The following is a 12,348-nucleotide window of genomic DNA, read 5'->3' on the forward strand; positions in this document are numbered from 1 at the left end:
CCACAGGGCCTAGAAATGTGTGTGGTTGCTTGTGTTTCAGTGGAGAGGGAACATGGCCTGGCAATTCAGGTTGAAATGCACCTTTTGGTGGCAGCACCAAAAGCCATTTTCTAATGGCGTGTCTCCTTCTCTAATTGCACAGACATGCTACAGAATTATGGCATGGAATGTTGCGAAGAGCAACGGTAGTGGAAATGTTTAATTCAAAGCCTTGCATCTATCACTTTTTGATTTTGCTACACTCTCCCCTATAGAATTACATTTTTGTTACTACCAACCTTATCTTTTCACTTATACTCAAGTAGTTAATGCAGCAGAATATATATTTTGAATGGAATTTGTCGGGGCCCCCAGTCAGTTGATGCACCTTCTACAGAAATCTGTTCAAGCAACTTAACCTGTCATTTATTGTTTGATATAATTAACCATTGTATTAAGCATGATGTGAAATAACACTATATCCCCACAAAAAATAAACAGACTTTAAATTACAGAAACCAACATTGTGATTTTAGGTTTGAGAAAATAGTTGTAGCAGCCTGCTTGAATTATTGTGCTACCTCACTTAGAGGTGTGACTGGCCCTCCATCTCCCTGGTCAGTTGTACTTGTATGGCTGTGGGTCATAAATCATTGTCTAGGGCAAGAAAACAAATCCTTACTGGGCCTCCTGAAATTCAGCCTCTCAGAATGATTTCTCTGAGGTTACTGCTGAATGTTTAGAGTGACATCCATCCCCCACCCCCTCCCTCATTTACCAGTGGTGTATAACACCACTGACTTGGCCTCCTTTCTAGGTGGGGCCAGAGGCTGGCTCTGGGGGGGCCTGGCCTCCCTCGCCCCCCTGCTGGAGCCTGGCCTGCCATCATAGGTTTCACCGTCCTACAAATTGCCTCCGCTCTTTCTGGTTTCACTCTCCAACCCTCCTACAAAATTAGCTGTCGAATTTACAACACCTCCTTTTGACAGTACTGTAATTTTGCCTTATCTACCTTGTACCCCTTCTCTTGTACACTGAGATATTTCTGCACTGCATCTCTGACTTGCTGTAGATCACAATATCATCAGTGTACTGTATAATGGTACTTTCTAACTGTATCTTGCCTAAGTACATCTGGAGGACCCTATTGAATATGGAAGGTGACTCACAGTACCCTTGTGGGAGACAAGTGCATTTCCACTTTGTTTCTATACAGAAATGAGGTCAATCATGTGATTCTGTGGGAAGTGGTATAGAGAAGAAAGCATTCTTCCAATCTATTGCCATGAAGTGGGTAGGTTCTGTGGGAATGCTACATAGAATTGTCGCCGGATTTGAAACTAAAGGAAGCCCTGCCTCTACCGTCTGGTTCAAAGGATGCACACCCTGTTTAAAACGCCATGACCTTCCTGTTGTCTTTTTCACAGGCTACACTGCGGTATTGCATTGCGATTCAACTGGTACTAGGATGCCCTGTTTCTTTAGTGCTGTCTCATAAATGCCTGCATCCGCCTCTCTTGACAAGGGATACTGTTTGGCCCTTCGTCAAATAACTCCTGGTTTAAGCTTTATCTTTACTGCTCCTATCTCTTTCAGTAGCCCACGTCATAGGCACTTGTGGTCCATAAGACACTGGGTACCCTTCCCAAGTCTTCCTCGAGAAATGGTAGTGGTACTTTCTGCAACATCGCCATTCTCTGTGGTACTTCCCTATAGTGTATTCTCACCCAATACATGATACTGATGTCAAACACCACTTTGTAATCTGATCGATTGTCCTGGAACAGTTCTTGGTCAGTCACGTCAGTCGACCTTTTCCCCTCCCCTACTGCAATCACTGTCCTCCAGGATCGTTCTGTATCATCTGTCCCATGTAGTGTTATCCTATCTTCCCCCACTATTACCACCTCAAGTTCTATTGGGACCTCTTTTCCCTCTGGCTCATCTAATGGAACTTCAGGCCTGAATATATACTCATTGTGTAATCACCATAACTTTACCTGAATCCCTGGAAGCCATGCTATCAATACCTCCACTTCATATTGGAATAGTTCAATGTCTGCTGGTACCACCCCCCCTGTACCGTGTGCCCACTATATGCCTGAATAATCTCCCCCACATTCATGTAATGAATGCCTGGTGTTGAGCACACTATCCCCTGGTCTGTAAATGAGATGGTCATGTTGAGTTTACCGATGTCTCTTTGTCTCTTCCCATTATGTTAACTGGTGTCTGTCGGAATACGATAGTGGAAAAGCTAAGTCATGCTCCCCTATAGAGAGTGAAAGTTTGTCTTTAAAAGGAACCAAATCCGTTGCCCCAAAGAATCCCTCTGCATTCATGGCATTGTCTGGCATTGGGTACCTCCCTTCCCTGATACAGGATCTAGTTGCCCCCGTGTTCACGAGAAAGGAAAGTCTTGTGGCCTATCTTCACCCCCATGCGTGGTTCCTCTTCCGGGTTGGGTGTAATCGATAGGATTGAACAATTCGGATCCATCTGTGGGCTGTCCTTATGTGGGTATAATGACATCCCACTCCTTGTGGATGGGATTTCCCCATCCCTGTGAATGGGATTTTCCCCACAAGTGTCACACCCCCCCCTGGCTTCCGAATGGGAGTCAATCCAACAGAGTCTGCGGGTGTCAGTGTCCCAGCATCCTGCTGTGCTGCTGGTGGCGGCTGCATGTTTCTCTGCATCTGCTGTGCAGGGGGTGCTTGTGGGTGTGGCTGTATGGCTCTGCGGGTCCCTGCATTTGTGGTGCCTGTGTCATAGGCTGATATGCTTGCATATATGCATCTTGGGTCTGTGCTTGTCACTGTGTTTGGTCTTCGACCTTATGGTCTGTTCTGCCTAGTATGTGGGTTGGTACAGCATTCCCCCATTGTTGCATCCAACCCCTGCTTCTGCACATTTGAGAGATGTGCCCTATCTGTCCACAGACCCAACACTGTGATGGTCCCCCAATTGATCTTTGATAGCCCCTTGGCAACCCCTCTGGCCCTTGCTGCATCTGATGTCAATACCCTCTTCCCCTGGGTGCTCCTCCTCTCCGTCTAAACCCTTGGTGCATATCTCCCTGCAAAGCCTACCCCTGTAGGTGGCAGTCTATACTGCACCTGCGGTGCCCCTGCTCTTTCCACGCTGGTTAACATCGCCCCTTCCATTGTATACTTTGATAATTTCTTCTGCACTAGGTTTGCTGCCTTCAGTTTTCTGGCTTCTTTCTTGCTTTCTCTTGCATCAGCCTACAATAGTCTACTGTAGTGAGCTGAATCTCTGACCATGGTTTGGCCTCCATCCCCACACATTTTTTGAGCTTCCTTTGCACCGGTTCAGATAAACCCTGACACAATATATGATAGAATAATCCTACTGTTTTGTCCCAGGGTTCGCACATCTCCAGCCTCAATTTCTCTTGAATAGCATGAATATATTGAATCGGATCCTCGTCCTACCCATTTTTCTTGCCATCATCGGGCTAATGTCTGAGGTATCTGTATACAGCACGCACAGAGTGTGCCACATGGCCGCTCGACAATTATCAAACAGTGAACCATTGTGCGCCGTGTTCTGTACTGTTGCTGCGGTTTAACCTGCTCTTTTCCATATATTGTATGCAACCTCCCAGAGAATTGCTGAAAGCAAGCACTTCATGTCACCCACTGCTAATATCGTCCATGCTGTCAGCCCCTCTAGTTAATATATCCACTTCTCAGCCCCTGCAATCAATGATTTAACTTACACCTTAAATTGTCTTTGTCCATTTGCTGCCATGATATATATATATATTGAGGTCGTCCTCCTCCCTTCTCTAAAAGTGGGCACTGAGTCAGTCCTATTCTTTCACTTTGTCTTCCCACGTCTTTGGTGGTGGTGAACACCCTGGTCATTTCTTCCGTCCTTCGCTGTGGCAGATTTCTAAGCCTCTGAATGTACCGGGTGATATTGTCTGCACAGCACGATAAGTCTCTAGGAGGCTGCAGTCATGCCCCTTTGTCCTCCCTTAGTTCGTCCATGGCCTTGTCATCTCCCTATACTCTCTCTGTCTGGGCTTATCCTTCAGGAGCGGCAAGAGGTTCTCTCCTCTTTGTCGTCATTGGATCCTGTGTCCCCATTGGTACTGTCAATTTTCTCCTGAAACCTAAGCCTCCTCAATACCAAGCTTACCTGCTGCTTTCCCCCCTATTGACCCATACTTCTGTGCCACCCCCCCGCTTATTTCGAGATCGATCTCATCTCCGTCTAGCCATGGAGTAGCCCTGCTGCTTTTCTTGCTCCTGTCCTGTTCTCCTCTCCCTTTCATCTCCCTTTCCTCGTCACTAAAATGTGCTTAATCCATCTTTACGTGCGCTTTCCTGAGAGCCGGTCCCTCCTCCTCCTCTTTACGTCGTTACTCCATAAGGAGTCGTTCAACTTCTACATTTCTTTTGTCCTTCTTTATTTGCCCTTTCTTCTTCTGCCTTTCTTGCTATGTCCTCAAGCAGGCTGTCTTCTAGCTTCCCGATCCTCTCGCTTTCGTGCTTCTACCTTCTTTTTCTCTCAGTGCACTCTTTCCTTCTCTTCCTTTTCTTCCCTTTCCCGTCATTCTACTTCTTCCATTATCACTGCCGATTCTCTTGCCTCCTCTTTGTCTTTGTTACCTGCAGCTTCCCTGCTCACACACACTGTCTCCCCTACGACCGTCCCATCCAGTTTAAATATCTGCCCACCTTCCCATTAATTCGGGGCTATGGGCGCCTGTCCTTCAAAGCTTCCTCTCTTGCTTCCAAGGAGAGAGTGTTGACTCTGAGCTATCCTCCTGATTATGGTGAAGGTCTAGACATTGGTTTGTTTAGATGGGGGGGATGCAAAACCTATGCAGGCACCTCCAATGACGACAATAAAGTGTTAGTCCCGAGAGGTGTTTATGTATCCAAATTCCAGACTGTGGAATCCTGGCTTGGATCCTGGCTTTGCCAGCAGATGATACAGTAATCCTGGACAAATCATATATCACTGATAGTACTGTTCTGCCTTCTATGAAAAGGTTTTCCTCCTCACATACTGGTGGCATTGTTTACCCAATTACCTGATCTTTTGTATCATGTAGGCCATGTGAGTGGAAGGAGTTCTAGACAGAAGAGAGCAGACCAGATATTGAATGATTCTGGCAAGCATTTTTAGGGTCTGCTTTTGTATGTCAGGCGTTACCCTGGTGGCCCCCAGAACGCAAATGGTCCTTTGTCCATAGTTGATGACAGAATTGACCTCATAGGGTTTCACCAAAGGAGGTCATAATGGTGATATTGCAAATGAAGGGATGAAATCAAATTCTGTGTCAGAGTAGAGGGCAATTGACTTAGACGGAGCGGGTTATGATGATGAATGATGGTCTAGGCCTGAGTTTTAACAACAGTGTTGATGTCTTGTCTGTTCTGTCAGATGGGTGGTTACAGCTGACACAATTGAGTTCACCTCAGGACTGCTCATGTTTGTGTTTTTGTGCTCAGGGGAGATCTTGGTTTCCTGAGTCCATAAAAGTTAGTGAGAGTTGTATTGATCCCATAGGATGCAGTCATTAAAGCATGTTGCATCTGCAATATTTTACTTGTTGTGGTCCAATGAAAAGCCAAGTTTAAGGTGGCTTTGAGGGTTAAGTGGTCTTCCAAGGTGCAGAGTTGCTTGAGTATGGCGTTCTATATGTTGGTTGCAGGAATGAGACACATAACCCTCCTTGGCATTCCAGATGGTAGTGTGGGACTTTTAGTCCAAGTACATTGCTGAATCGGATCGTTCTGACAAGTGCTTATCTGATGAACTTCTCTGTGATAGCATCTGAGCCCCAGCAGGGGAAGGTGCAGGTATTAATAAACATATGGTTTTCCCCTGGATAAGGTGTATGACTGGGATCCAGTAGAATGTCTGCAGAGCTGGGGTGATGTGTTCTTAACCTTTACGACTGGGTGTGGCTTCTGTGTTTTGTTGTATTTTTTGATGTTTTAACAGTTATCCCCTGAGAACTCGGTAAAGGCTGTTGGCATAATCCAGCCTTTAGATTACTAGGGCAATGACTACCATGGTTTTCTGCAGGAAAGTCCAAAATGGAACTTAGTTGAAAGATAGGATCTCACTATAGCTTTAACGTGGAGTTCAAGGGTAAAATAGTTGTCCATGTGAAAATTAATGTTTTTGACTGTCGTGGTGGCTTGGGACAGGTTTACATTTCTTCTGTTTGTTGGGTGGGTTGTTTTGGAGTCGCAGATCATAAGTTTAATTTTAGTTGTCTTTCACCTGGGATTCGTAGGTAGCTTGGTGAGGCGGAGTGTGGGTTTTAAGCTTAAAGGACTGTGATGAGTGTCCAATTTGATGCCCGTCAATGGCTGATAGTTGTTGGTGTGGCCTTGGTGCTTTGGGGTAGCAATGGAGGCCAGTAGAGAATTCTGGTACATTGCATGCAAGTGTAAAACATTTGTTAACGTTATTCTCCGGCATTGTCTTAAAAGCTTTAACTGTTTGACATTGTTATTTCTGTGAGAAAGTAACATATGTTTCTATTTCATAGGAATTTTGAATCAAACAGCTAATTGCTCTAAAGAAAAAGAAGATGCTACGGTGTTGGAAATCCAGGCTGATATATTATTTATTCTATCTACTCTTTGTGAAAATGATCTTCATAAAAAGGTTTGTACTTCGAAGCACTATGACTGAAACCATAGCACTGATGAAGCTGTCATTCTGTTGCTCAATATATCTGTCTGTTAATAATATTCATCACGTTAAAAAGATATAGTGATGGCATAGAGGAGTTTAACCTGTCATTGGGTCTCCTCCATGCTATATTGTACATTTGCACAACATACAAAAAGTATTAAACCTGGCGAATACAGGTTAACACATTGTTTTCCACTACTCTATGCAAAAAGTGTAAATGTATTCCTCAATTAATGCAGGTGGCATTTACAACGGATTCCTATGTGATCTGTCTAATTTTAGAAGGTGCATAAAACAGGCGGTTTCCACAAGAATCCATTGGTTAAATGCTAACATGAAAATGATACGCTGGCGTTAAATCAAGTAGTGTTTGCATGTGGAGTGTTGGGGACAGGAGGACACAGAAATCATACACTATGTCCCAGCTCTGCCTTACAAAATTAACAAAATCAGCCAGATCACTAAAATAGGCGTTAAAACATGCATTACAGTTAAACACCCATTTTTAGAATCTATTTTTGTGATCTGGGGTGATTCGAAAATTATCCCCTTACACATAATTTTGTGTAATCATGAACGTTATTGATTCATGATCAAATTTTGCCCAATTTTAATACGTTATTCTTAAATTAATAGAGGTTATCTATGAAGGAGTTTATTGCAATCATATGAAATAGGTAATATTTTAATATCTAACGGGTTTCACCATTTTAATGTTGTTGGGTGGGACTCCCATGTATGCCAGAACTATTGTGGGTTCTGCGGACTTCGAGGGCCCAACACCTTCCCAGAACATACAGAGGACTCGGTCAACGGCAAGTACAACCTGCGGTTTATTGAAAATATAACCAACAGGGATCAAAACAAGAACACAGGAAGATGCTGGTACATCTCGCAGTTCCACAGCGCGCAGACCGGTTTTGTGTGACTCTGGCATCACCACTTGGGCTCCTTCTCAAAAATCCTATCAGCCCGAGGCATTGGGTATTGAGCCTTATATAACCTATACGGTCCTCCATAGATGTTATTCTACAGGTCCTTACTTGTCAGGTGGCTGGCCTGTCCCATCCCAAAATAACTATCAATTACATTGTTGCAGAGTAGTGGGTTTACCGTTGGTTCTTGCCCCTTGCCATCCACCCCTGGGAATCTACGCTGTGATTGGGAGAAGCTGATGCCCCCAGGCCTGGGACTCGATCAAGTTCTCGGCTCGCTGTGCACCTCTTCAGGGTGATTTGAACGATTATGTGTCTGTATTGTAACTTGTGTCTACCACTTTTGCCTATGAGAATATGATCCTTATGTTGCAACACTTATTGCAGTTTGCGTCTGGCTTGCTGGGATCGGCTCTTCTTTCCCACCATGGAAGACTGTCTATTGTCTCATTTGGCTGTACCACATGTTTATAGACCAAAAAATTAAGCTCTGCGGCTCACAATCATGAGGAGTTATTCTGATTATCTGCAGCTGGCCCCCCTGTCATCTGGAGATTGGAATGTGTCCTGTTATCTCTGACCTTGGATGCAGGCCTGTCCCACACATCTTGCTTTCTGTGCAGCCTGAGTCAGCTCAGCTCATCTCATGTTCAGTGGCTTGAGGCCTGCTGTGATTTTCCTAAACCTCATAATGCGGTTTCTTCATTGTCCATGTTATGCTACATTCTCTATACGTTAGTCACACTTGGTCCTATCAGGTTCCATATATATTCCAGTAATTCCATAGGGTTATTTGCGTTAAGCATCTGCAAGTTTGCTCACGATCTCTTGTGCTTTGCGGTTTCTGCATTTGGCTAGTGCAAAAATAATAAAAGCAATGACTGTATGTATATGTATCTGTCCTCTAGCTATAGAACTGTGCGCTCATGTCCTTCATGTATACGAGTGTGTGGTTGTGTGATGCAGTGCAGGACTGCAAATGGGCTTCATGTCTAACGCTGCTACGTCGTGGTGTCACTAACACGTCAGCATCATGGCTTCTTGGTGCTTTAGTCGAGACAGTCCATAAGGGTATTTCCGTCCACGATATCGGTTTCTTCTCCTATGCATGTGAAGCTATGTACAGGGTTCAGTCTGTATGGCTGGCTGAGAGGATACCTTTCAGTGTACTTGTCAATCATTGCACTTGGGATTTGTCCGAAATAGGATGGGTGGCTGTAAGCATTTTTGGCCTTTCTCCTCATCATGAACTTCGGGGAGCGGATGGGTGGTATCGGGACCCCTACCCTCTCTTTCCCCCCACTGGTCGACCTGTTGACCACATCCCAAAGATATAAAGCCTTTTGCTCTTGGCTGCTATATCTTTGTTATTCCTCCAAGGTGTCCATAGTGCTTCACGTAGTCGTCAAAAGTCCATTCCATATAACTGCACACTCCTTCCAGGTTGCACCTCACCCACTTTCCTTTGTAGTACTTCGCATTGAACGGGTTGTCCAATTTCATTGCTTCAAGTGAGAACATTTACCTGTTCGCTATTCTATCTCTCAGCTTGTCTCTTTCCTCCACTATTTTGTCTTTTGCACCTCCTATATTCACATCCATCACAACAATCATTCCAATAGTTTCCTCTGCTGTCTTTCAACATTGGTTGATGCAAATCTTCAGGAGTGACACTATGCGTAGTGTCTCTCCTGCCAATATTAGTGTTCCCATTATCACCTTCAGCCCATCTCATAACTATGACGGCATCCATGAACAGATGTATGCTCTCCAGCTCTGGTCCTTTCAAGTCCCCTTGGCTACTTCCGCCATCTTGGCATGCATCTGAGATAGTTGTTACTGCTTCTGTCAGTCTGCCATCATCTTCGTTGTTGGCAGGTGCGAATGTGCAACAGGAACTCTCAATTTTTGCGCAAACTTCTCCTTCCATCGCTGTGGGTAGATCTAGAACATATCTATTCTGAAGCTCCACCAACCTCACTGCTTGGAGCGCTTCTTTTAATGCGTTGAACCCATTCACTGTGGAGTTTATCGTCATCATCAGATCCCATTGGGTAATCTGCAGCCATTTCTCATTTGTGTACGTCTGCACAGATGGAATGAATGATGCAAAGAGCATCTGTGTTCTGCTAAATAGTCTGTGCTCTGCTGGTATTTCATCCAGAGTTTCTTCTGATGTCAGTGAGAAATAGCTGCTTCTCTTCACCCTGCTTATTTTCCCCTGCTTTTCCCCTTTGTCTATTGATCCTTCTTCGATGGACCTCTTCTTTCTCCTGTTAGTGTTCATCTTTGGAAAGTCACCCAGCTTTACATCCTTCTGTGGCACGACCAATGATGGCATATTGATGTGTACCAGTGAGCAAACTCCTCCCCAGTTGGGTGGCAGTTTCTCGTATGCCTTGGATCTGCGTGCCCAGTAGTGATCTATCAGTACTGATGTGCCTTTTTCATTGCTGCATGCTTTTCTATGCTCATGCCTCCTATATTTTACCCAACTTCCACCTCACCATCGTTTTGGTAGCACAGTGCTGGCGTTTTCAAGGGTATTATAGGCATTGGTCTACTTGGCCTTACACAAGTATCTGCTGCCTTTCCCAGCACCCAGGTTTTCCTCCGATCTCCTTCACCCTTGTCCACGGACAAGGCAATGGTGTCAACATTATAGTCTGTGTGTCCCCTGCCTGTGGTACATCAGTTATATATTGTATTGCTTCATCTAACTGCCAATAATTGTTCATCATATCAAGAGTCTTTATGTAATTGTCCTCATACGGGAAGGTTGCTTGAGACATCCATCTCAGTGTTGCTGTCTTCCCTTGAAATCTTCCTCGAGTTCTTACCATTGCCAGGTACATCAGGCATTTTGCTCTTCCTCCTGGTATTTCAGTTGTTATAAATGTTCTGGAGGCACTCATTTCATAGAGGATTAATGATCAGACATAAGAGCTCTCTCTGGTAGTTTCCTTACCTAATTTAATCATGTGCTTGTACCACATGTTGTTAGACACTTGAGCAGTGTTGGTGAGATATAGATTTACCCCTTTCATGTGTGTGTCAACACTACGCTTGCCTCTCCTTACCGTGCTTGCAGTGCTCTCCTGTCTACCTGATGTGTTTGTTCCACCTGCTGGGGTTGGGGTAATGTTAGTAGAGGATACAGTGGTAGCGCTAGCAACCAGTGATATTCTACAACATATAAATGCAAACGATCCACTTGGAATAAGAAGACACAACAATATAATCACATATTTTTATTATTTCACCCATTTTTACCTGTACTGCTTGATCCTTGTGCAGCTTGATGATATAGTTGCCCGCCTGAAAAGAGCGAAAAGGTGCGTTATTGGGTTACTGTTCAGTTAATTCTTTAAACCCTGTGGACCATGTAGACGTTAACCACAAATATAAACACCTTCTCCGACACGTCCCTTACTCCTGGGTCTCTCAATGTGATGAGAACAGAAGGGTTGCCTTGTCTGAGTTGTGGGTAAGATTGGGCCAAATATTCTACAAAGGCAAGATAATGCACTATGGGTGATGGTGCTCAGAATCTGCTGGGCCTTCTCAAATTGTGGACAAATTGGTCTGAGAAAGTATCAGGGTTATTGTCTGCGGGTAACATGGACAATCATCAATTATTACAGTGTGTAGGGAATAAAATACCAGACAGTGTATCCTCACTCTAAATGTATGAGAAGTTTGTTCCCTAGCTCTGCTGCCCTTGAGTGAGTAACCATTGGGTGTCGTCCACTCGGCAGTGTAAATTCAAAATCGTCATTTTGCTCCTCTTGCTGCTGGCTGTTGGCCCTGTTGAACTTGTTTCCAGGCAAGGCCGCTGCTTGGTAGGGCTTGACGTCTGTGAAGTGATTCCACACAATCTTCCTCTCCTATCTGACAGCTTTGTCTGCTATTGCTGTGGCAATGTGGGGGCTTGTGAATCTGGGAGCATCCCACCTTCTCACAAAATTCCTGAAAAGCACGGTATCAGCAATTTTAACATTGTTTTTGTCCCATAGTCCTTCAGCTCATCATCACTGTTGCTTTCTCCGCTGCCTTCTGGGCCTCCCCGGTGTTGTTGTATTTGGTGAGAGATAAGAGGCACTAGCAATCAAGGAAGTAATGTAGTCATACATTTCCCGACCTAACACATCTGCACTACTCTCTGCATCCTTCAATGCCCTTGTGGCTGGAGCCAGTGGGAGTTGAAAGCGTCATACTGTCACCACCAAATGGGGCGTTAAATGATGGTCGGACCCAGGCTTATTGCGCAATGCACACAGTGCGGGGGTAGGCAGTGAAGCCAGTTCTTCTTTGTGCTCTGCTTTGTTTATGCTGTTGATTTTTTCAAAAGACCGTTCAGGCATTCACACACTCCATTTGCTTGCGGGTGATGAGCACAAGAGAATTTGTGTTGAATGCCCAGTAACGTGGTTATGTGCTTGATCATCTAATTGGCGAAGTGAAGGCTGTTGTCGGACCACAGGACCTCACACACGCCCCATCTTGGGAATACTTCCCAAACCAGGAATTTTGCTGCTATGAGATTTTCAGGATGTGAACAGGGTCCTGCTTCAATCCATCTAGAGAATGGGCATACAACCACTATCATGTAACAGTATCCTTGACACACTTGATTCATGTCAACATAATTGAAATGTAGATGCTGAAATGGGCCTGCTGGTCGAGGTATGGCTCCTCTTATAACTCTCAATGTACGTGCTGCTGTGAATTGTTTACATGT

At 44.7% G+C, this 12,348-nt stretch overlaps 1 protein-coding gene across 1 annotated transcript in view; it reads left to right on the plus strand.

Moving 5' to 3' along the window:
- Positions 1–12,348, plus strand: part of CFAP69 (cilia and flagella associated protein 69) — a 1,486,345-nt gene that overhangs the window by 944,759 nt on the left and 529,238 nt on the right. Inside the window, exon 14 of the mRNA XM_069648365.1 lies at positions 6,524–6,642. Within this exon, the coding sequence (XP_069504466.1) occupies positions 6,524–6,642 (119 nt within the window). The remainder of the gene's footprint in view (positions 1–6,523; positions 6,643–12,348) is intronic.

This window comes from Ambystoma mexicanum, chromosome 2q (genome assembly GCF_040938575.1).
Source record: "Ambystoma mexicanum isolate Mex_15411 chromosome 2q, UKY_AmexF1_1, whole genome shotgun sequence".
Lineage (NCBI taxonomy): Eukaryota > Metazoa > Chordata > Amphibia > Caudata > Ambystomatidae > Ambystoma > Ambystoma mexicanum.